This window comes from Malus domestica, chromosome 15, assembly GCF_042453785.1.
Source record: "Malus domestica chromosome 15, GDT2T_hap1".
Classification (NCBI taxonomy): domain Eukaryota; kingdom Viridiplantae; phylum Streptophyta; class Magnoliopsida; order Rosales; family Rosaceae; genus Malus; species Malus domestica.
Genome location: NC_091675.1, coordinates 18,152,998 through 18,177,214, shown reverse-complemented (window position 1 = coordinate 18,177,214; position 24,217 = coordinate 18,152,998). Strand labels below are relative to the sequence as shown.

Below are 24,217 nucleotides of genomic sequence, written 5' to 3'. Positions count from 1 at the left end.
TATGTTGCTCCAAATTTGGTTTTGCCGAAGTAATCCTTAAATTATTACTGAGTGAAAATTAGGTCTTTAAATTTATATTTTTTTTATATTATTTTTGGAAAACTAGTCCTTGAATTTATTAAACTGCCAATTTCCTTCATCCGTAAGATTCGATGAAGATTCAAAGATATTTTCCAATTTCCTGTTAATTTAAGTCAGTTGACTTGTATGTGATACTTTTGAAGGTAGGTTGGCAGTTTATAATGACAGGGTAAATTGACAATTACATTTTGATGTAGAACAAATGGTGGAATGGATCGAGGAGGAGATGGAACGTCGGAAGACAAAAGTGCGCAATCATAAAAGGGATGTTAATTTCTCATAAAAGTGGCTTGAGCCACTTTTCGCAAAAACGTGTTAAAATAATTTTCCCACAAAAGTGGCTCGAGCCATCTTTTGCAGAAAGTCATCAAAACAGTAGCCTACTAATAAATTGAGTCTTTTGGGGTTTCAAGGGTTTTTATTATATGTCAGTTATTTTCATTTTAATTCCTTAAGTCTTTTGAGTCTCCCAAAAGGTTGTAAAAGGCTTATTTAAGCCATGGCTTTGTAATCATCTAGACATCTTTCAATCAATTAATCAAATTATCCTTTGGGATTTCTATCAACCGGTGGACTCTAGTAACTTTGTTCTACAAGGGATTACGTTGGTAACCCTTTCATTGCTTCGTGCTGCGTCACATTTAAAGCCTATTTGCAATGGTAAGGATTTATGGACAAAAAAGTGACAGTAGGCCCCTTTAAAATGCGTCATGTGCAAGTCACATTGCTTAAATTGACGGAGGATTAGATGCAATAACCTTGAATCCAACAAGGAGATCAATAGTTTCTAATAGTTTAGAACTTAATTTTCACTCGGGTAATAATCGAAACGCTCTTTACCTCTTTATACCTCTTATAAAGAACGAAAAACAAAGACTATTGAATAAAGATTACAGTGGATGTAAGAGAGAAAATGTGAAAAAGAACGAGTCATTCTGCTTTATAGCTTTGTATTGGACATTATTCCATTCAGCTCACATCTTCAAGTATACAAGTAAAAGTTATTCAGCTAAAATCTTCACACATACACAGGCTAGAGCACAGTTTCAGGTCGGATCTTGCGCATTTTCTTCACCAACGTCAGACTGCGACCCGCTTGGAACGATCGTTAGGGGAGACCACTGATCGGGTACCATGAGGAAATAAGTTGTCATAGCTTTCCTGAATCGTTTCTTGTATTGCTGGGGAGAAATCACGGTTGGAGACGTGTTCTTGGCTCCGCCGAGAATTCCTGAGGTCTTCACCCAAGTTTCAAGGTGCTTGTCCCATGTGTATTGCCTCATAAAATCTATGATCCCCAGAACTAGCTCATCCTTTTCCTCATCCACGCCGACCAGTAACGAGTAGTCCATGACATCTATCGACTGTGGCAAAATAGAGGACAAGATGTTAGTAAACAACGGATGCCATGATAATCAAACACCAAAATCTAATCAATCCGCCTCGAAAACAATCACACTGGATTTTTGGAGGGAGGTGTCGACAAAAAGAATACATGCATTCTTCTCACACTGCATCGGCTGGTGCAGGGTAGTATCGTAGTATGATATGTGTGCCATGCCATTCAAGAAATTGCACCAATTCGTAAAATGGTTTTTGTTAAAATCTTTGTGCACACAGAATTTTCCGATTGGAAAACATTAGGGTTACTGAGGAACATTAAGGCGGAAACAGGGAGTTAAAATCGGACTTACAGCAAGGAACGCAGTATCATTCCAGACAGCCCTCTCTAGTAGCCGCTTTGCCTTGCTCCCCACAAAAATTGGAGAAGTTGGCATTGCTTCAATCAGGTTCTGGTCGAGTAGAACTTTATTGCTCCCACTTGTATCTGGATTATAACGTGATCGAGAAGATCCTTTCAGATCATAAAGCCGCGTGACATTCCGTCTAAATAATAAATTCTCCATTACTAAAACATCCATCTTGGACTCTTTCCCTGCTTTACCATGCTTTGACGAAACCTTCAAGACAAAAGAGAAATGAAAAATTGGGTCAGACTTACAACTGAAAAGTTATGGCGTTTTAGTGAGAGCAAGAGAAACGAAGAATACCTGATAAATACCCAGGATCTTTGCCAGGCAAGTTGGGCTTCTAGTACTGATTGACTCGGACAAATACTTGAAATAAGACGGTGCAAACTTGATAAATGATTCCAGCTCTGTCTTTGTAACTTGTTTAATGATAAACCGATCATCCAAGGTTTTTGCAAAGAAAACATTGCTCTTGCCACCCTGGGCGCCCCACTTCTTACAACGGCTAAGAGATCGTACGAAATCTATTTCAGAAGGGCAACACGTCCTCCTCAAAGCCTCAAACCGCGTTGCGTAGTAACATGTCACTGTATACTTCACCTTCCCAAGGGTGCCACCATCTGTAAAAGAAACTCTAGCATGAATGTCCTTTGACAAAAGTGAGTCCAAAGCTTGAGAGCTCCGCGACCGTGACACAGATAACATGCCCTCATCAGAAGAACCAAGATTTCTGTAGGTCTCAGAAAGCGACTCATCAAAAGAGCTAAGTGAGAGAAGATTTGCGGAATCAAAAAGAGGTAATGAGACTGAACTATCCAGAGCATCTCTTGGTCTCTCAGACTCGGAAATTTGCAAATGGTAATCTGACGAGACAAGTGCATATGCAATAACACTAGTGGGTTCATCGTCAAAAACAGGGATGACAGTGTCATTAACACCAATGGGCAGTAACAGTCTGGCACGGCTTTGCCTTTCCAATTCCCGAAACATTGGAACATTGACGGGATTGTATTCACCAATGATGATCTTTTGAGAATTAAAGGAATAATTTTTGTCAAACACCTTGAGAGATTTAGAGCTAAGAGAATGAGTTGGAGCAGTTGCCTGTACCCCAGCTTGGTCAACAGCACAATTTTGCAAATCTGAATTTGATTCAACTTTTCTCAACACAGTTGCAGAATTTACAAAGGTTGAATCAGGTAGAGAGTAGCCATTCTCTTTAGGTATGGTACTTGTTGGGTGACTTTCACCAGTCCAAGCTGCATCAAGGGTATCAGATAAATTCGCCACTACTGGACTCTCGTTCCCTTCTGAGAGGGTCCTTCGTACACTTGTTCCAGATTCCAATGGATCAGATTTATCAATGGAATTGTCAGAGGAAGGTGTGAAATTTTTTGCCTCATTACTATGATTCGGGTCCTGAACCATTTCATTTTTGTTCTGCTCCCCTCCAGGCTGGCTAAAGCTGCCAACATCTCCTCCTTGATAAATACTTACATCAGGCTTTGTTTCCCGAAGAGAGGAATCACTACTACTTAATCCTTTACCTGGCATGGAATTTATATTTGTGTTGACAAGCTTCTCCATAGAACTGATAGGTTTCTCCTTGAGTTTTGGAAGGGAACTGCTCAAACCTTCCTGGAAACTTTTTTTACTTAAACTGGCAGCCTGAATTAGGTGTTGATCCCAAATGTAAGAGTGAAAGAGCAACTGCCTCCTTAATCTATTGATCTCGAGAATATCAATTGCAGGCTGGCCAAACTTCACCTCCTTATGCATCGTTTTTCGTAATGATTCCTAAACAATGTCATGTCGCAATTGAGATACCAAATAATGCAAACATATAACTTCCTTCTCCAACAACAACAAAGCCTTTTCCCACTAAGTGGGGTTGGCTAAACTTCCTTCTCCAACAGATGAAAAAAAAAAAACAATGCATGTAGAAAGGGGGTGTGATTCCCGTAAACTACCTCAAAGTCTTCTCTTTCCTTTTGAAGCATCTCTTCAAGTTCTACAATTTGACTTGATTCAGGTGCTTTCTTACCACCATCCGCTGTCCCTGAAATTGGTCTCTTCTCCAGAATATGATTAAGAGCATTGCGCAATTCAGTAAAGAGAAGCTCTGCCCGATGACCCACCTAGTAATACAAGATCAATAATCTCATAAGCATTGATAAATTTAGAATCACCTGCTACTTTGAGATAAAAAATAAAACATAATAAACTCACCTCCTCTGCTTCTTTTTGTATCCATTCCTGATTATCATTGTGAAATTCGAGTTTTTGTGGTGGAAGATAAACAGAATGAACATGAATGGAGGCATAGCTGAAGCAAGCAACCATTCTTCCGAAACTGTACATGTAAGAACAATAGCATAAGAAGATAATAACATACTGATAAAACAGCATATGCATTTCTCTGAAATTAAACAACACGAAGAAAGAAGGTAAACTGAGGTTGGTGCAAAAGTTCGCAGTTCATAAGTGAAAATGCATACCCATAAAACCGAAGACAATCTCTGTGAAGGGAATGACCACAAGTTGCAACTCTGTTTGCAGCTGCATGATTTGAAAAGCTTAACTCCAAAAACTTCCCAAATGACAAACCCCAAGCAGCATCTGACATGACTACTCTTCGAGTTGCAGGAGGGAAGCCATTGGTTCGAGGACATTTCAAGCACCTGTGCCACATCCAAATTTTTCCTTCCCTTTCCCCCGGTAGCAAAATCTCTGGGAGCTTCTTAACGGATATTGTAAGGCTCCCTTGTCTATGAGTATAACTATGAACATGCGCTTCTGATGGCATCCCACATGAACGACAAAGGTAATTCTGATAAAGAAGTATGACAACTTCATCTTATGAGATTGCTGAAATCTGTCCACATAAAATTAGCAAAAACAAAAGGTAATGATTGAAAATAAAAATACCTGATCAAATAGATGATCTCGTAAGAACCTCCCCAAAGGCTTATCAAAACTTCCGTAATATTTGATTCGACACAGATGGGACCGTTCACAGACAGTTCCCTTCCACACACAACGTGTTGACAGGGAAACCAAAATGCTTTGGTGGTCAGAAGGTGAGGGCAGAAACTCTTCCTTTGAAGATCCTACCTCCTCATTCTGATTATCACTATGATGTTTTATGGACGTCAATTCTGGAGTCTCACCAAGAGTTGCAGCTAAAGCACCGCCACCATGTCCTAATGCCTCTGAGGTGGCAAGAGAATTAGAGATTAAACCATTGTTGACCAAAGCTTCCCCAGCCTGAGCTGAATTGTCCAGGCAAGAATCTTTAGAACCCACATCAATTTTATTTTCAGAGGCACATATTGAGGGGAGCTCTTTATGGTAGGATTCTGTGATATCCTCTTGGGGAGGAGACAAGGAAGTAAAGAGAGATCTAGATTCTTTAGAGCTCGAAGCATGTTCTATGAGAAAAGCTTGAGAACAAGCTTTAGATGAGCAAATTGAATCGGCACCTTGCAGGTTCAAAATGGGGCCACTAGTGGTAGATGAATTGCTATCTGTAATTAACCCTTGAAAAGATTTCTGTAGCTCACTGCTAGCATTGGGACCCTGAGGCATGCCAGCCGGTGGGACACTAAAACCAGGTATGGTGGAAATAGACCTGTCAACACTTGATGGTTTATCGGGTAATGCAACATTAATCGCAGACTTCAAAGGAAGTTCTGGAAGTGAAGCACCTTCATCAGCTAAAAATGAAGTCTCCAGAGCCAAGTGATAAGCAGCAAAAACTCCATATTGGACAACATGTTTCACCTTCTTCAACTCATCCCCATTGGCACCGTGGAGCATTATCTGAAACAAATCCAATCCTTCTTAACACATGACTTTTTGGACTTTTTGGGTTTAAACGAAATACATAGTAAAGGGAATTACTAAAGTAGTTAATACAAAAAATGTTATAACAGTCATGCAAATGTCCCCAATCCACCAGTCCAAGCTAAGAACAACTCCGAATGAAGATATCTTTGATCAGCGGCCTCATTAACCTGATTACAATTCCATTGTCTTTGCTATTTCTTTTGTTCTCCCACCGTGTTAATAAGTGAAAATACAAATAACAATAAGTCCTAGCCTACAAATTTGACAAGACACCAAAATGTGCCAGTTAATGCTCAACAAAGTCTGTGTTGATGTGTATATATTCAGGACTTACGGTAACACCCAAGGGCTTCGGGCAACCTTCGAAGAACATCAGAGTCTTTGTCAATTTCTTCCCACCTTGCCCAGCACTGCCATGCACTTCAAGAAACTTCTTCACATTGAACATGTCACAAAACCCTAGTTTTGGTGATGTGAGATGATCTATTGAAGGGACTATTTGTGCCCCAGTGCAGCGGGCTATTCGCTCTAAAAGTGGCCTCTTAATATTCAGAACAAGTGAGATGTCCTTTGCAAGAAGGTAATCTTGAGCATACCGAGATACAGACTTCTCCACCAAAAGGACATTAGGGTGATGTGAGTCTATCTTTGCAACTGCCATTTTCAGATGATCCATTTCCTAAAAAAGGGATAGTCCATCAAAAGAAGAAACATCCAAGACTGCTAAATCAATAGAAAAGATAACTGTGTGATAGAACACATAGGCAGGGTTTAATCGCTTATCAAAATCCTACAAATTCAAAGCTTTAACTTATAACACAATTAAACGGAATAGGTAAAAAGAACCTGCTGCAACAAAGTATCAAAACTTGACAAGAGGTTTGAAACACGCTGATATTCCAAAGCTCCTCCAAGGATTAAAAAGCGTGGTTTTTCTATTTGTGATGTCATTCGCCGATGAGCCACATTTTTCTTACAAACAACTCCTTTTACCACCGTACTGAACAAAATGAAATGAAAAACTGTCAAAACTAATGGCTTGCATAATTTTTGCACATAACAGAACATAGATATAATATAAAAGTTTAGGAACCATTCTAAATTTGGTTTACTGAAATAATACTGCACAGGAATATGCCTCACACTGCACTGAATGGTGAAAGAATAAACTTTAGATAAAAAAGATTTACCTATCAATTCGACGCCCGCAAGCTATACATTTAACCTTCACGTATCCCCCAGGGTCCATTCCTCCACCCTTGCTCATATCTGGCTTGAGAAGCATGGCAGCTTCCCAAGACAACGAAGTAATTATGTCCAACCAGCTCTCATTGTTGCCTTCATCACCCCGTGGTAGGTTTTCAACCTGCAAAAGCTGAGATACCAAAGCCCTAAAATGACCTTCCACCACATTCTTCATTGCCTTCCTGTGCTCCTCAATTGATTTCTCCCTCGTACGACACTCCCCATTACCAATGCCATTTGAAGAACCCAGATATCCCCACTCCCCTGCACCACCACCATCATAATCGTCGTCATCAAATAAGACAGCTTCTCTCTCATCTTCTTCATCCTCAGGCTCCGGAGGGAGCCAAAGTAGCCCATTGTTCTCGAAATCCACAGGTTCGGTATTCGTGCTTTGCAGGTCATATGCAGAAGTTCCACATTCATCACCGATATCGTGTTCATATTGTTCTTCCTCAATTTTCTGAATTCCCACTACATCCTGTGTATCAAAACTCCCAGATAATAAGGAACTCGTGTTATCTCCGTCAAGATGCACATTCTGGGGTCCATAGACGCTAGCAAATTCCTCAATAGTGACTGCACCATAATAGTCATTGCCATGAGAGATATGACTTGGTTCTGAATCTAAACGATAAACTCCATAGTCATCATCCTCATCATCACTCCTGGTATCAGATGATAAGTAAAAACAAGCAATGGATTACGTTATAAAGAGCCAAATATAAGGATATGAGATATGGGAACTTGAATGAATAATCATGGATAGAAACATAAATTCAAAATTCATTTATATGACCCGACATGTATCGCATACTCACACGCAACATTAACATTGAATGAAGAAAGAATGTCTGAAAAGATATTTCATGTAAACACAAACTCTTTATTCACCTTCCAATCCAGATTTGTATCCTTTATTCACACGTACACAAATACCTTATAATGAAACTTCAAAACTTATATGAAACTAAAGAAGATAATGCTCTATCAATCTGTGAAGTACACCGAAAAAGTATTCAGTGAGAGCAGGAGATACCTGTTCATACAAAAGCCATATAGATTTGGAGACGGCTCAGCCATGGCTACATCAGAACTAATGCTCATCTGCGATGTCACAATGTCTTGCTGTACCGGAACTGAATAAATTTCGGAAGATGATTGACTAGGGCTCTGACCAGAACTATATGGCACACGCTGGTAAGGTCCAGTCGAGTAAGGGGTAGAACCAATAGTGCTGCTGCTGCTGTGGCAGGTGCAGCTGGACTTGGTGCTTGCCAAACTTGTCACGGATTGTGATGGACTGAGACCAGGGCTGGCTGCGGGGGTGGCAGCATTATTGGGTGCGGCTCCCCCTTGCTCCCATTGCTCGAAGCAATAATTACAGACCCTAATCCGCTCCCAATCTTCCCTTCCAACCCTTGGCTCATCGGACACCGCAGGAATAGAGTTTGCAGTACACTTGGCACAGAAAACTCGGCCACAAAGTCGACAATGATGCCTTCGGTTAAATATTGTGAACTGAGAGTCACAGTCATAACATACCCTACAGCTCTGATCAGGCATCCAAAAGTCCCTGGACACATTGGGCGGCTCGGACCTCCTGGGAATCCAAGACTTGAATACGTCAACTAACTCGGAGAGTTTGTTGTCGGGGGTGCCCATTCACAACTATCCCACCGGAGCCCTCTCATGATGACAGGTCATAATTGTATGCTCTCCCTAAACAGAATTGCAACTAAATCACCTGCTAACAAATAGAATCCAAATAAGCTAAAAATTTGAAAAGACGCCAAACCACATCAAAGCTCTACGAATTTGGAACTCAAAAGCTCATCGAAACTGAAATGCACACATACAAAATGCCGTCCGAACTCATAATTCAATCACAATCACAAAATTCAATTCAAAAACACAAAATTCAAGCTGAGAGTTCAAGAAAGCATCAATCTTTCAGCTAGCAACAGGGTTGCATGCAAAAAAACACAACTTTAAGCTTCATTTCTCATGGTATACAAGAAAAGCAGCAAAAATTTACCAAAATTAAAAGTTGGAAGCAGCAAATTCAAAACCCCATTTGGCCAAAGTCCCCAGATTTAAGTGCATTCGCAAATTTAAGAGATTTTGCCAATTGGGTTTCTGAGAGATCACCAGAAATTCCCAGAACCTGAATCCTCCACAAGCAAAAGTGCTTTTCTTTCTTCTTCAATTGCAATACGTCTCTGTGCAAATTGCCCCAAAAACCAAAACCCTATTCACAATCAGACCACAAGGCACAGAATCTCCGACAGACCCCACCAGAAACTGTAAGGCCGTCTTATATGCAGAATATTTGCAATTTTATATGGGTTCTATTTTCGGAATAAAATTGTTCATACAACAGCAAACCTGTTGTATTGTATTATCTGTAACAATTATATTATATTTTATAAAAAAAATAAATATTATAGAAGCCATGCCACGCAAAAAAGGTAAATTAAAAAGCAGGAAAGACACAGAAAGGTGGAAACGTCAACCGCCACCTGTAACTGTAACTGTAACTGTAATTCCCGCATTTTTGCCTCCTACTACAAAGATCACCGATTTATTAAATGATTTCTGACCGAGTGTATTTACATCACCGCCCCCACGCGGTCGTACGGTGGTACCGTTATAAGAACAAAGACTTCGCTGCTGAAATTTCAGTAGAGCTCCTGCTTATATTTAATTTTGGATGGACACGTGTTTATTCGAGATTGGGTGTAAGCAAGAATTCCTGCTGAAATGTTTAGCAGTAAAGTTACTTTCCCGTTTATAATGCCCGATTTTATTTGTGTTATATGAATTTAAATTTTCACATATTTTAAAATTTAAATTCATCAAATGATGATAAACAGAATGGTTAGTTATTAAAGAGAGGTGAGAGATTCATTGAAGACTGGTGAGCAAGATTATTTCTTTTTTCATGACAATTTCAACTTACATTCTACTTTAATTTCTATTTGTCAATTTTATTTTAACCACAAACATATCTAAGCTTAAGATTATTTTAACCTTGACAATTTGTATATAAATTTTTTTTATTCATGAAATAATATTATTGTTTTTTATTTTTAGCTTTATTCTCCATGCTGAGTGTTGAGTGCTGACCTTTTTCTTTTGTAGTAAATAATTATCATGAGACATGATAATTCATAGAAATTATCTAGTAGTAGTAGGAGTGCATGTGAAGATAAAAGGATAATGTCGAATTAAATCTAAAGGAAATGAATAAAGATTTAACAAAGAGATATCAAATCTTAGGAAGTTTTTCAAAATTGTGTGGATAACTTCAATTATTGAGTTTGATTTTTCAAAAAAAAAAAAAAAAAAAAAAAAAAAAAAAAACTGGAATGGTAAAGATTAAGTATTTGAATTAATGACCTTGCAATGAAAATGAAGACAAATGACATAAGAATTAGTTTACGTGTGCGAGTTATGTCAGTTAGTTAAATGATTTAAGAATTAGTTTACAGATGTGAGTTAGGTCAGTTGATTAAGATAGTGTATCTGCTTGTTCCTTTTGGTTTTTACAATTAAGATCGAATACCCCTTCATTGGTTAGAATAGTTCAAAACATATATCATCTTGTGGAAAAAACTTTATTTAGCAAGGGCACGTGATTGAACTGATCCAGCTACCATGTTTCCAAGTCAAGTAGTTCCATGTCATGAAAGTACTAATCTCTATCTACCATGTTCCACAAAACAAAACAAAAACCTCAGAAATTAGTTTTTATTTTTTTATTTTATTTTATAATTTAAAAACAAAGGTCATCGAAAAAGAAAAAAATAAAATAAAATTCATGAAGTAGTAACTAATCCAATTTGTTGTCGACTTATCGTTGGACCTTATTAGGTGAGCTGCTGCTGTTACTGCTACTGCTGCTGTTATTGTGAGCAACACCGGCAAAACCGGTTTTCTTCTTCTGCCAATCATCAGAAACGGGAGCTGGCGGCGATGAAGACGATTCCGTTGCTGTGGAAATGGCATCAGCAAGAGCAACTGGCATGAGGTAGAAGCCTTTGCTTTGGAGATGCTGCATTGCCTTGTTCCCGTCCGATTCGATCAGCTTCACTACTTGTTCTAAAGCAGTTTCGTCGAAGGAAATGTCAGCTGCTTGACCGATTGATGGCAACTGCGGCAAACCATTCTTGACCTGACAGAGATTCACTTGTTACAAAAAATCATCGAGTTTGTTCTTATTTCTTAGCACACAAGAAAATCTGGGGCGGTTCCTTTTTTAGGGTGTATGAGGTCTTTTTCAGTTTCGTAGTAATAATGGGTGACAGTATTATGCCTAATGTTTACGAGTAGTAAATAAGAGAATACTAAAGACTCGGCGTAGAGTTTCTGTAATGCCTGCTAGATAGAGTACCTGCTCTACTGTTTATAACTGAGAAAATTAATGACAGTCATCTGTCCAGACTCAAAATTCGACATGAATCACAACCTTCAATTAACTAATCCAAGAGAAAAGTGGATCCAGGATAAGTACCTGTGGTAAAGTCTGCAATCCAGGCATACGAGGAGCAGAAGAGAAAGAAGGCAAAGGATAATTTCCTACGTCATGCATTCCCTTCTATATTACACAAGCAAACAATTGTAAAAGCATTTCACTCACCAAAAATATAAATACCTTACATCCCAAATACAAGTGAATGAACTAGCATCTGCAGCTAAAAACATTAAATTTGTCAGTGATCGCAGATTGATACCTCAGTGGAGACTAAAGCAGCCGGGTTGTTGTGATCGCTTGCAATGGAATAAATGTCATTATCCCCATAGTCTCTGTTCATGCCAAAGCTGCCCATTTGGTGTTCTCCTATACCAGGAATAATAGCAGAAGGAACGCCCTCATAAGATTGAAGAGGCCACACTTGAGAAATTGGAGAAAGGGTTTCAAAATCTCCGTTGAATCCCGGGAAGATGGGTGGTTCAAAGCTACTGCATCCCACATTTTCTGGTGCAATGGAGGGAAGAGATGTTCTCACCATGTTTCCATCCACACCATATTGCATGCCCATATTTTGAACTTCGCAGCTTTTTCCACCATCTTGTGCATCTGGCTCAAAATCTTGAAGAATAGATGAAACATCTTGAGCAACCCAGCTCTCCAAACTGTTGTATGAATTAGTCAGATACGTAGGTGAACTAGTGTCCTCATGTTCATCCACGGCAACTACTGAAACCAAGAAGCGCTTTATTCGGTTGCTCAGATCCGCAACATGCCCAATATGGTATTTCCTTCACATCGACATGCGACCACGATGGGGAACTGAAATTTTGATTTATGTACTTGTCCATCATCAACAGGAACGGCTTTACTTCTTGTTCTTCTTCTTCTTTTTCTTCTTCCTTTTGGTTTGTTGAGCCTACGAAGAACTTCTGGTCATTTGATGCTGGCTCCACCTAAAACTTCATGAAAAGTGGAGATGAATCTGCTTAAAGACTTGGCTGCTGCAGATGAATTTAACAGTCACACATGGTTTAAAAATTAAACAACTTTGTAATAAAGTGTCAAAAGAACTTAAATTTAACAGCAACGTAACCCCAATCATAGATTCGAGCAACCAACATACAGATTTATGTAAAACTTTGCATCACACACACACACACACACACGAGAATCAGTAACAAGAAGTGTGATTTCGCACTCAACTCTATACAGAGACTACTGCATAAGAGAAGTAGCAAGGATCTCGTAGTTCAAAATGGTGAAGAGCGTTTACCTTAACCAAAGTCCTATGTTCAAATCCTCTTTTTTCGATATCACTTGTATAAAAAAGAAGGGTAAAGTACAAAAAATTACCTCAACTATTGCTCTCACGACATTTTCATACCTCATCTTTTTAAAATGACAATGTCATACCTCATCTTACGAATTTGTGTCAATGTTATACCTCCGTCAGTTTTTCTGTTAGTTTCTCTGTTAAGTGCTGACGTGGCTTAAATAAATTAATAAAATATTAAAAAATTAATTAATTATTAATTATTAAATATTATAATTAAATAAAATATTATAAAAAAATTAAGAATAAAAAAAACAAAAAAAAATTAAAATAGCCTAGGGTGCAGGCCTCCCCTTTCCTCCACCCGCACCAACCTTCTTCTCTTAGACAACCACCAAACCCTGAAACCTTCCTCCACCCATCCCCTAAACCTTCCCCAACCTACCTCCATCCCCCACCTCTTCCCTTCCCCTGGAGATGCGGGCCTCCCATTTCCTCCACCCGCACCAACCTTCTTCTTCTCTTCGACAACCCCTAAACTCTTCCCCGTCCCCCCAACCTTCCCCAACCCACCCCCATCCCCCACATCTTCCCTTCCCCTAACTTTTCCCATCCCTTTTGAACCCAAACCCAAACCCTAATTCCCCATTTTCAAACAGAAAACCCCAACCTTGCCCACCCGTCCCCCCAACCTTCCTCCACCACATTCTCTCTCCTTTCTCTCTTATCTCTTTATCTGGGCTACTTGCAGCTCTTCATGCACCTTGCTCATTTTGAACTGCGACGATCGAAAAATCTTCGACGCGTTCGAGAACGCTGGGTCGCTGATGAGTGAGTCATACATCACCGGATTCTGCTCCCAGATGAGTGTGTACCACTCAGGCATGGACATCGTCGGATTCTGATGTGGCGAGTAACGAACATGTGCTTCATCTCCAGCTCAAGGATGATGATGACGGGTTTTTGGTGGCGGAGAATCCAAGCTTCGGAATTACCAACTGTAGGACGCACAATAGCTTCGTGGATAGGGAGTTCCTGGCATTGGGGAGAAAAAGTGTCGACGTTTTGTCAATTTTCGGGCCACTGAGGAGACAGAGATGAGAGAGATGATGGTGGAGGAAGGTTGTGGTGGAGACGGGTGGGAAGGGTTTCTGGGTTTTGGGGGTGCAGGTGTTTAGCGAGAGAGGAGAAAGAGAGGGTGGGTTGTACCTCTTCTTTCCCGCGATCGCCGATTTACTCCCCCTTGAATTCGACAGAGCCCCGTCCACCTCTTTCGCCCAACTCTTCGCTGGCGAAGTTATCTCCTGCATCGACGGAAGCCTCGACGACGGCTTGTGGTTCTCTTTCCGCAGCACGACTGAGAAATCAAGCATCGATTAAGCGAGAACGAAAGACCCTTTTTGCGAATTGATCAGATGGGTCTGAAATTTGACTTGTTTCTTCAATGGGGTTAGTTTCGATTCGGGTTCTTTGGACTCTTCTGGGCTCATGTATTTCCTCCTTAGTTGTGATTCCCTGAGTTCCGTGTAGGCTCTGTATCTAGGTCATCTCTCCATGCAGTAACTCTCGGTGGCGAACCTCAAGGGGACTGGATGCTGATCTGGGTTAGGGTTCTGTGAGAGAATCAGAGCGATGGGGTCGAGGGCTTCTGTTTGAAAATGGGGAATTAGGGTTATAGTTTGGGTTCGAAAAGGATAGGAAGAGGTAGGGGAAGGGAAGATGTGGAGGATGGAGGTGGGTTGGGGAAGGTTTGGGGGATGGGTGGAGGAAGGTTTCTGGGTTTGGTGGATGTCGAAGAGAAGAATAAGCTTGGTGCGGGTGGAGGAAAAGGCCCGCACCCTAGGCCATTTTAAATTTTTTTTGTTTTTTTTTATTCTTAATTTTTTTATATTTTATAATATTATATTTAATTATAATATTTAATTAATTTTTTAATATTTTATTAATTTATTTAAGCCACGTCAGCACTTAACATAGAAACTAACAGAAAAATTGACGGAGGTATGACATTGACACAAATTCGTAAAATAAGGTATATGACATTGTCATTTTAGAAAGATGAGGTATAAAAGTGTCGTAAGACCATAGTTTTTTGTACTTTACCCAAAAAAACATAGAAAAGAAGCCAAGATAAGAGAAGCAGTAATGTACAACCAAAAAAAGAAAACTAATAAGACTCACAAATCACAACAGAAACCGCCCTTATAGGCTTTTACAAATCGAGAATATATTACCCTTTTATGCACTGGTGTCAACCAGTGATTGGTCCATGTCACCATGATATCAAAAAAAAATTCCTGTTGACTGTAGAACGTTACAGATATTTCAATGAGCTTTCAAAAATGCCGCAAAGTTAGCTCCAAAATATCTCCAACCGATGCACGCATGCATGCATGCAGATGCAGTGCAGCAAATGTAGGGCATTCTCGTAATTTTGGCGGTGACGAGTGACCATCCGCCCCAGTTAAAGCGGAGGGGTTTCGGTTCCTCTGGTTGTAGACTTGTAGTCGGAGGTTCTTCCTTCACCACGTCCTTGTTGACCAAAACAAACATTTTCCATGCCCCCTGTTTTTTGTTGGTCAGGGATACTTTGGTCATTCAATTACTAGCTCAAATATGCATGTGCATTGCTTGTTGAGGTCGATTTAGTTCGGCTTCAATCAAAATCAAAATTTGAAGAAAACTTTGAGTGTTACAATATGAGTGGACGACGTATAGCATAGCATTGAAACAGACAACACTTGGACATATTGATCTTTGATCGTTTTGTATGTTTTTTTGCACGATTTGCAGTGGAAAACGAGATTGAGTTTTGATGGACCAAATGGAGGGTCGCCTTGGGAGTTAACTACATTAAACTTGGTGGCGTCGCTAAATAACAAAGGGCTGGTGAACGGGAGATTCTTACATGCAAGTATGCAACCGGAGAAATATCCTCATCACCTTCCCTTCGCGTGACTTGATAGGGTGATGGGGAGAGGATGGGAGATGTTGGAAACACCTGAAAGTTAACTTTACAACTGCTTAGAAGTTAAAAGCGAATTGAAGATATGTCCAAACCGAAAACTCACTGGAACTACGAAAACTGTGGAGTATAAGAGCGTGGAGATATGGACGATTATAACCCCATCTCTGTTCCATGGAAAACCTTGGCCGTCCTAGAAGACGAAGATACACAAAGTGGAACTTATCTGATGATTTGCAAATATGTCTAACCAAAAATCTTTTTAAGTAAATTTTGTTGAAATGCATTCTAATAAGAAAGCAAATATGTAAAGTTTCAAGCCACTTGTTTATTTATCAACAAATGTCTGCAATCCAGATTTGTGTTGGTTTAAACTGTCTTCTGGCGCTCTAAAACCTTCTTCGATATACATTGATAAATTATAACACTTGAAGTACATTTTAGAGCAAGTCAATTCCTGTTACTCCTGCGACAATTGTGGGTATGATTGTTGTTCATAAGGTCTCCACAGTTGTAGCAGAAAGCAGTTCTGCACCTGTAATCAACACCAATAAGCAGAAATTCAAAGTGCATTCAAGAATTTACCGAACGAAACAAGTTGAAATAGTGTTGAGTAATTTGTAATTACAGGTCAAATGTCGGCAGAGCAATGGGGTGTGCCTATATCAATCTCTAAAAAGTGGAATACTTGTCCGTATATATGCGGTAAATTTAAATTTTAGTTAATAGACTGGTCATTTAAACGAAGAAAATTCAAGTTTAAATTTTGCACCTAAAAGAACTGGGAAGTTCTGATCTGAATAATCAAACAGTAACGCTTCAAATGAAGCTGAGCAGAGAAACTATGCCAGTTATTCTGTCCATCTACCGTCACAGTTGTGTTCACTCTATACACAAATCTAGTAAAATGTATCAAGTCATGGCAGCTTATATCTACATACTCCCTCATCAGAACTCCAGATTACTCATCATTTCACAGGCCAATTTGAAGAGCAAAGACAAAGGATTCTACAGATAGGAAATTAGCTCAAACTCCTTTGTTATTTGAGAATGTAACCTTACCGGAGGTGCCAGAATGCCAACAATTCCTCCAACTAGGGATTCGTTATTGTATTGTAAAGGTACTCAAGGGTAGATGGTTTCCAATGACAACAACAAAGGTAGATGGTTTTCAATCATGTAAATTTCGGGGTGTCAGCAATTGCTGTTTTTAGAGGTTCAATGAAAGAAATAAGTTAGAAATCAACTTTACATTGTTGGTGCTTTATATAAAATTTTGTGCAAATGGTATGCGTATATGCCTCCTGAAGTGTACTAATTGGTTTGGTTTATCCAATGCAGCTTCCCTCATCTCTGGTTCTTATCTAACTTCAAACAATAACGAGCAGAACACGATAACATAATCAGCCTCAGGAGATTTACACAACAAACAAGGAAGGCAAAGCAATCCAATTCCAAGCGATTCGATTATATCAGAAGCAAACGATGGAATTTTTACAGCAAATGAATAACCAAGTAGTAATTCCAACAAACAATTTAAGAAACATAGCAGACAAAAACTAACCTGCACATCATGAACATGCAACCCACCGATTTTTCCACATAGAACCTACAGTTGGGGCATCTTCGCCATTGTTTCTTCTGCGCAAGGTTCATCAACATGATATCCTCCTTATTCAACTTTACAAACTCCTCGCATTCAATCCCCTCGTGCCAAGGAACCTTACAATGAGCACAGAACATTCTCCAGCAATTAGGACACTCCGATTGCCTCACCACCTCTGACCCATCATCAATCAACATTGCAGAGCAATCCTTATATGGGCAGTAAAATTTCTCTGACCCAAGAATCACAGCCTCACACATAGCAGTTCCCCAGCGATCAAACACCTCCGGAGGCAGAATCGGCCGGCAATACTCGGGTTCCAGCAGCCCTATACAATCAGGAACAGGGCACCTAATGCTGGTAATGTTCTCTTGAAGCTTTGAGGCCACGTACTTAACCATACAATCAGTACAGTAACCATGGCTGCAGTTTTCGATCCGAAACAAATCGATTCCCGACTTGTGATCGACGCAGATTTCACAAACGAAATCTGGGACACTTTTAGAATTTGAAGATTGCCCAGATTCAGTCACGGAAAAATCAGAAAAGGTTTTTTTTCTTCGCTTTCCGAAGGGAGTGTTGGATGGTTTAAACCTAAGAATTCTGAGCTCGTCGTCGCCGTCGTAGAAGTCTAGGGTTTCTTCAGAGAGGTCGATAAAGTTACTTGCTTCGGTGGGCTTGGGAGCTGATTTGAGCAGAGAAGCCGTGATCGATCGGAGGTCTCCGTCTCCGTCGTCGTCGTCGTCGACGTTGATGGGGATGGTTGAGGGAGTCCGCGAAGTGGGTGTGAAGCTGACAGCGTCGTCTTCCATGTCAAAATTGGGGATGTGGGAGTGAGACGACAGTGGGTTCTCCATCTGTAGCTTCTTCTCATTGGCTGTCAGCGTCACTAACAGAGACTGACGCTTTTGGATGCTCCGCCTCTCTCTCCAATTTCACTTTCCTCCCCTTCCTTACTGTACACGCTATTTTGGAAAATATTTCGAGATACGTTTGATATTTGGACTAACCATATTTCAGCTCTTCAAAAATGAGAGATGAACTTTCAATTTTCTTATTTTGCATTATAAAATACAGAACTTGGATCGATTTATATCTTTAGTAAGATTGATTGTTTGATCCATCAACCATAGATTCAAATAAGGCCTTATCCCACCTATTAACGACGTCATTTAAGAAGATAAAAATGATAACCACACATACTATAGACAATAAAAATGAGCACACCAGAAAGAGAATGAATGTTCATTTGATCTTGATCCTTGCGGAGTGAAAAATGGACTGCACTAGAGTTGCACAAACCTCTAATAATATCCACAAGTGACTTGTTTTTGGTAAAAGATGTACATTACTATACGTAAATTTCGACACACAGTATACTCCGTACTCCAATGCACTTCTCCATCTGAATTAGAATTAATATGTTTTCGAACCCTTTTTGAAATCTAAAGTATCAGCAATCATTTATTATGGATCATGCATATATATATATATATATATATATATAATAGATAGACCTATAGATTCACACCCAATGTTGAATGAGTTTTTGAGATGAATTTCTTCATCACACGTCACACACAAATGTTGGATCAATATAAATATCAACATCATGTTCATGTTCCTTATTTTTCTTTTTTCTTTTTTGTATGTAGTACTGCGTGTTTGGTGATAGAGGAGGGGATGTGCTTAAGCTTACCCTTTAATTTATGTGTTTTCCTGTAAAAATTTTGCTGCCAAACTCTACTTCTGTGCCCATCTCTCTCTCTCTCTCTCTCTCTCTCTCTCTCTCTCTCTAGGTTAGGTGGAACATCAACTTCATTATACACACAATTGGAGAGTTCATCATCGGTAAGGAATCAGAGTAATTTTCCTTTGGGGTGCATTTGCTACGTACTGATCACATTATCTTGCATCAAACCCGGCTGATAGGAATGGTTTGAATTTATGAAAACTTTGCAGCAAGAAATTAGAAGAACGTCATCTAAATAGCAGCTAAACTTAACTTACGGATTAACATATTGATCACATTATCTTGCATCTAACCCGACTGATGGGATTGATTTTGAAGCGCGACAACGGAACGCACACAAAAGAGAAGTTGCAAGGAACTTGTAGCCCAAATGGGAAGAGAGTTTACCTTAACCAAAGTCCTCTTGTTCAAAATCCCCTTTCGTCGATATCTCTTGTATAAAAAATAATATAGAAAAGAAGCCACGGGAGTAGAAGCAGCAGTTAAAAGCAGTAATGTGCAACCAAAAGAAGAGAATTAATTTTAAGACTCGCAAACTACAACAGAAACGGCTGTTGTAGGCTTTTACAAATCAAGAGTATATTACCCTTTTGTGCACTGGTGTCAACCAGTGATTGGTCCATGTCACCATGATTTCAAAAAAAATTCCTGTTGACTGTAGAACGTTACAGATATTTCAATGAGCTTTAAAAAATGCCGCAAAGTTGGCTCCAAAATCTCTCCAACTGATGCATGCATGCATGCAGATAGAGTGCAGCAAATATAGGGCATTCTGGTAATTTTGGCGGTGACAAGTGACAATCCGGCCCAGTTAAAGCGGAGGGGCTTCGGTTCCTTAGGTTGCAGTGGGAGGTTCTTCCTTCACCACTGCTTTTTGACCAAAACAAACCTCTTCCATGCCCCACTGTTTTTTGTTGGTGAGGTCACTTAGAAATGTCTTTGATCATTTTGTATGTTTTCGGCACGATTTGTCGTTGAAAACTAGATTGAGTTTTGATAGACCAAATGGAGGGTCGCCTTGAGAGTTAACTACATTCAACTTGGTGTCGTCGCTAAATACCAAAGGGCTAGTGAACGGGAGATTCTCACATGTAACCGGAGAAATATATATACTCATCACCTTCCCTTCGCGTGACTGGATAGAGTGATGGGGAGCCCTTGGAAACACCTGAAAGTAAACTTTACAACTGCTTAGAAATTAAAAGTGAATCGAAGATACATCCAAACCATATATGTAAACTTTCAAGTCAAATGTCTGCAATCCAGATTAGTGTTGGTTTAAACCATCTTCTGGCGCTCTAAAACTTTCTTCGACATACATTGATAAACTACCATATTTGAAGTACCATCGTAATCTAGATTATAGAGCACGTCAAATCTCCTTTCACCTGGGACAGTTATGACTTACCTTTAAGACGTCTCCACATTAATTTGTAGCAGAAAGTAGTTCTGCACCTGTAACCAACACAAATAAACAGAAATTCGAAGTGCATTCAAGAATTTACTGAACGAAACAAGTTGAAATAGAGTTGAGTAATTTGTAACTACAGGTCAAATGTCGGCAAAGCAATGGGGTGTGCCTATATCAATCTCTAAAAAGTGGAATAATTGTCTGTATATATGCGGTAAATTTAAATTTTAGTTAATAGACTGGTCATTTAAACGAAGAAAATTCAAGTTTAAATTTTGCACCTAAAAGAACTGGGAAGTTTAAGAAAGGATTGACGTCCTATCTCGTCCTTTTGAACGTAATCAAACAGTAACGCTTCAAGTGAAGCTGAGCAGAGCAACTATGCCAGGTATCCTGTCCATCTAACGTCACAGTTGCGTTCACTCTTTTGACAAGTCTAGTAAAACATATCAAGGCATGGCAGCCTTATTCTACATACTCCCTGATCAGAACTCCGAACTACTCATTTCGCAGGCCAATTTGAAGAGCAAAGACAAGGGATTCTAAACATAGGAGCATTAGCTCAAACTCATTTGTTGTTTGAGAATATAACCTTAACGGATGTGCCAGAAAGCCAGCAATTCCTCCAACTAGGGATTCGTTATGGCATTAGATGGTTTCCAATGACAACGAAAAAGGTAGATGGTTTTCAATCATGTGAATTTCGGGGAGTCAGCAATTGCTGTTTTTAGATGGTTTCCAATGCCTTCTGAAGTGGTACTATTCGGTTTTGTAATCCAATGCAGTTTCCCTCATCTCTGGTTCTTACCTTAACTTAAAACAATGGCGAATGGAACACGATAGCATAATCAACCTCAGGAGATTTACACAACAAACAAGGATGGCAAAGCAATCCAATTCCAAGTGATACGATTACATCAGAAACAAACAATGAAAGTTGTACTTCGAGTAGTAATTCCAACAACCAAATGAAGAAACATAGCAGATAAAAACTGACCTGCACAGAAGGCGTCGTCTTCCATGTCGATGATGTGGATGTGAGAGTGAGACGACGGTGGGTTCTCCATATTAACTTTGTTTCTTCTTCTCATTGGCTTTCACTGAGAGAGATTGGGAGGCTTTTGGATACTCTGTTTCTCTCTCCTATTTCACTTTCCTCCTCTTCCTTACTGTGCACGCAACGAAATTATTTAAATACTACTTTTGATATTTGGACTAACTATATTTCACCCATTCAAAATGAGAAATGAATTTTCAATTTTCTCTTTTTGTATTATAAAATACAGAACTTGGATCGATTTATGTCTGTTGTGGGATTAATTGTTTGATCCATAATAACCACAAATTCACATAAGATCTTACCTTACCTATCAACGACGTCGTTTGAGAAGATAGGATGACATTAGTTAAGCTCTAGCACGCCAGTGCAGCCTTATTTAAGGCACATAATAATGGATGTGATATCGTTTTGGAGATTGGACCCTGCATATTGAAGTACGCACTCTCAACAGTAAAAATGGGTGCAACCCTTGATGTTGAATGAGTTTTCGAGATGAATTTTCTCATCACACAAGTCACATACAAATGTTTTGCTGCCAAACTTTACTCCTGTGCCCATCTCTCTCTCTCTCTCTCTCTCTCTCTCTCTCTCTCTCTCTCTCGGTTAGATTATGGTGGAACAGTAACGGTTCTGAACAGAAAACTTAAAACGCGTAGCATCGGCGATGCAACCGCAAATTAACTAGCAACTACAAAGAGGGAGATTCGAACTTGAGTAATATTGATGCAAATAGATATTACACATCTGAGTATAAACAAACAGCACAATGATCTAATTCCTAGAATCCAACCTGCAACAAACTCCATAATATTGCAGTAAGATCGGCTCATGAGCAAACAATTAGGACTATTTCTTACAGCTTTGACAATAACGGGTATGTTCGACAGCCTGAATTCCACAACTGTAACAGAAAGCAAACCCGCACCTGCAACAATAATAGTAACCAACTTTGATGATCAATGAAGATTAGGGCAGGCAAATATATATACACCAATAGATAAAATATTAAAATTTATGTAAGTTGAATGATATAACTCAAGTTATTTAATTCCAAAACTGATAGGGAATTAATCTAGAAGTAGCAGAGAAGTTAACTGACCTGCATTTCATGTAGCTGCACCCATCTATTCTTTCAACATAGTAACTGCAACGTGGACATCTCCTCCAGTTCTTATTCTTGGCAAGCTCTTCCAGCATCTCGTCTTCGCCCTTATCTCTCAGTTTCTGAAACATGGAGCAATTGAATTCGGTATGCCAAGGAACCTTACACTTGGCGCAAAACTCTCTTTTGCAATGAGGACACGGAGCCTGATTGGTATCCTCTGGCCCCTCGTGGATTAACAGCGCAGAGCACCCGACGAAGGGACAGTATAAGTACTTCTTCTGAGGCCCGATAACCACAGATTCACATATGGCCTTGCCCCACCTATCAAAGAGGTCGGTTGGGAGGATAGGACGGCAGTAGTCAAGTTCTAATGTGCCCGTGCAGCCTTGTGCAGGGCATGTAATGGAAGATACATTGTCATCAAGCTTGGATGCTACAAATTTAACAATGCAGTCTTGACAGTAAAAGTGGGAGCAACCCTTAATGTTAAAGGAGTCTTTTAGATCAACTGGCTCAACACAGAAGTCACATACAAAAGTTGAATCGATATCATCACTCTCATCCGCAAGTGCAGATTCGCATAAGGCATTGCCCCACCCATCAAAGACGTCGTCTGGGAGGATTGGACGACAGTAGTCAGGGTCTAGAGCGCCAGTGCAGCCTTGTACAGGGCACATAACAGCGGATGTGACATTGTTTTGGAGATTGGACGCTACGTATTGAACAACGCACTCTCGACAGTAAAAATGGGCACAACCCTTGATGTTAAATGAGTTTTCGAGATGACTTTTCGCATCACACAAGTCACATACAAAAGTTGGATCAATATCAATATCAACAACATGTTCATGTTGCTTCGTCTTTGTTTTCGTATGCAGTACTATATGTTTGGTCACGAAGGAGATGTGCTTACCCCTTATGTATTTTCCTGTGAAAACTTTGCTCCCCAGTTTGTTTCCTGTGAAAACTTTGCCGCCCAACTTTTCTCCTGTGCAAAGTTTGTTGCCCATCTCTCTCTCTCTCTCTCTTTTCAGTGGTTAAGATTAAGAATCTAACTAAGGTGGCAGTGTGAAGAAATAATAAGAGGATAATTACAGATAGTGAGGTTTGATTGTTAAGACTGAGTGATGTGATGAAATTTCTAGGGCTGAATTCTGGATCATCAACTTCATCTATACACAAGAAGAGAGTCCATAAGCGGTAAGGAATAGGACTTCCTTCGTCAATAAGATTTAAGGATTATAAAAAATAAAATAAAAGAAGATTGACGATAATCAAGTCAACCTTTTGGAGAGAGTATATCTTCCCTAAACGTTTCCTTTGGGCAGTTTTGAATTACCATTATGCCACTGAAAAACATAGGACTAACTCTCCGGATCCTCTTTGTGAGGATTCGAGAATTCTCTAATCACGTCTGTTCATTGTACAACGGTCTTTTTTTGTTAGATACTGTTTATATTCAATTTTAAATAAAAATCTTACAATGATTTCTGACCGCACGATGTATAATGAACGAACATGATTGAAAGATTCCCGGAATCCTTACAAAGAATATCCGGAGAAGTTCCTTTCTTTTTAAAGAACCCCCTCCCCCTGACATAAACCTTCAATAAAGTTGTCAAAATAACCTGCGAGCATATG

General features: G+C 39.6%; 3 protein-coding genes across 6 annotated transcripts; all 3 read right to left on the bottom strand.

Moving 5' to 3' along the window:
* Positions 1-902: 902 nt before the first annotated feature.
* Positions 903-9,374, bottom strand: LOC103400892 (1-phosphatidylinositol-3-phosphate 5-kinase FAB1A-like). 4 transcript variants are annotated; one of them, XM_070813399.1, is made up of 12 exons: positions 8,965-9,374; positions 7,966-8,676; positions 6,872-7,594; positions 6,528-6,681; positions 6,016-6,360; positions 4,761-5,654; positions 4,331-4,662; positions 4,062-4,185; positions 3,803-3,970; positions 2,133-3,629; positions 1,776-2,042; positions 903-1,445 (listed from the first exon to the last, which is right to left on the bottom strand). In XM_070813399.1, exons 2-12 carry the CDS (start codon positions 8,589-8,591, stop codon positions 1,128-1,130), a joined length of 5,448 nt encoding a protein of 1,815 aa, XP_070669500.1. In that variant the 5' UTR covers positions 8,592-8,676; positions 8,965-9,374; the 3' UTR covers positions 903-1,127. The 4 variants fall into 4 exon arrangements, with proteins under 4 accessions (XP_070669500.1, XP_070669499.1, XP_070669502.1 ...); XM_070813398.1 differs by having other exon boundaries at positions 7,966-8,673; positions 8,965-9,344; XM_070813401.1 differs by having other exon boundaries at positions 9,078-9,316.
* Positions 9,375-15,949: 6,575 nt separating this feature from the next.
* LOC103400897 (E3 ubiquitin-protein ligase RSL1-like) lies at positions 15,950-18,308 on the bottom strand. Its single transcript, XM_008339581.4, has 2 exons — positions 17,206-18,308; positions 15,950-16,176 (listed from the first exon to the last, which is right to left on the bottom strand). Exons 1-2 carry the CDS (start codon positions 18,102-18,104, stop codon positions 16,092-16,094), a joined length of 984 nt encoding a protein of 327 aa, XP_008337803.1. The 5' UTR covers positions 18,105-18,308; the 3' UTR covers positions 15,950-16,091.
* A 3,862-nt stretch (positions 18,309-22,170) lies between these two features.
* On the bottom strand, positions 22,171-23,794 carry LOC103400896 (E3 ubiquitin-protein ligase RSL1-like). The gene is made up of 2 exons (XM_029093592.2): positions 22,571-23,794; positions 22,171-22,396 (listed from the first exon to the last, which is right to left on the bottom strand). The coding sequence occupies exons 1-2, from the start codon at positions 23,584-23,586 to the stop codon at positions 22,318-22,320; spliced, it is 1,095 nt and encodes a 364-aa protein (XP_028949425.1). The 5' UTR covers positions 23,587-23,794; the 3' UTR covers positions 22,171-22,317.
* Positions 23,795-24,217: the final 423 nt, after the last annotated feature.

Excerpts from the sequence above, each read along its gene's own strand:
- LOC103400892 (XM_070813399.1), bottom strand. The coding sequence starts at position 8,591 with ATGGGCACCCCCGACAACAAACTCTCCGAGTTAGTTGACGTATTCAAG. Across the intron at positions 7,595-7,965 it reads TATGGCTTTTGTATGAACAG|GAGTGATGATGAGGATGATG; the intron begins GTATCTCCTGCT and ends ATCTGATACCAG. Across the intron at positions 6,361-6,527 it reads TTGATACTTTGTTGCAGCAG|GAAATGGATCATCTGAAAAT; the intron begins GTTCTTTTTACC and ends TCCCTTTTTTAG.
- LOC103400896 (XM_029093592.2), bottom strand. The coding sequence starts at position 23,586 with ATGGGCAACAAACTTTGCACAGGAGAAAAGTTGGGCGGCAAAGTTTTC. Across the intron at positions 22,397-22,570 it reads TGCAGCTACATGAAATGCAG|GTGCGGGTTTGCTTTCTGTT; the intron begins GTCAGTTAACTT and ends TTATTGTTGCAG.
- LOC103400897 (XM_008339581.4), bottom strand. The coding sequence starts at position 18,104 with ATGGAGAACCCACTGTCGTCTCACTCCCACATCCCCAATTTTGACATG. Across the intron at positions 16,177-17,205 it reads TGCATGTTCATGATGTGCAG|GTGCAGAACTGCTTTCTGCT; the intron begins GTTAGTTTTTGT and ends TGTTGATTACAG.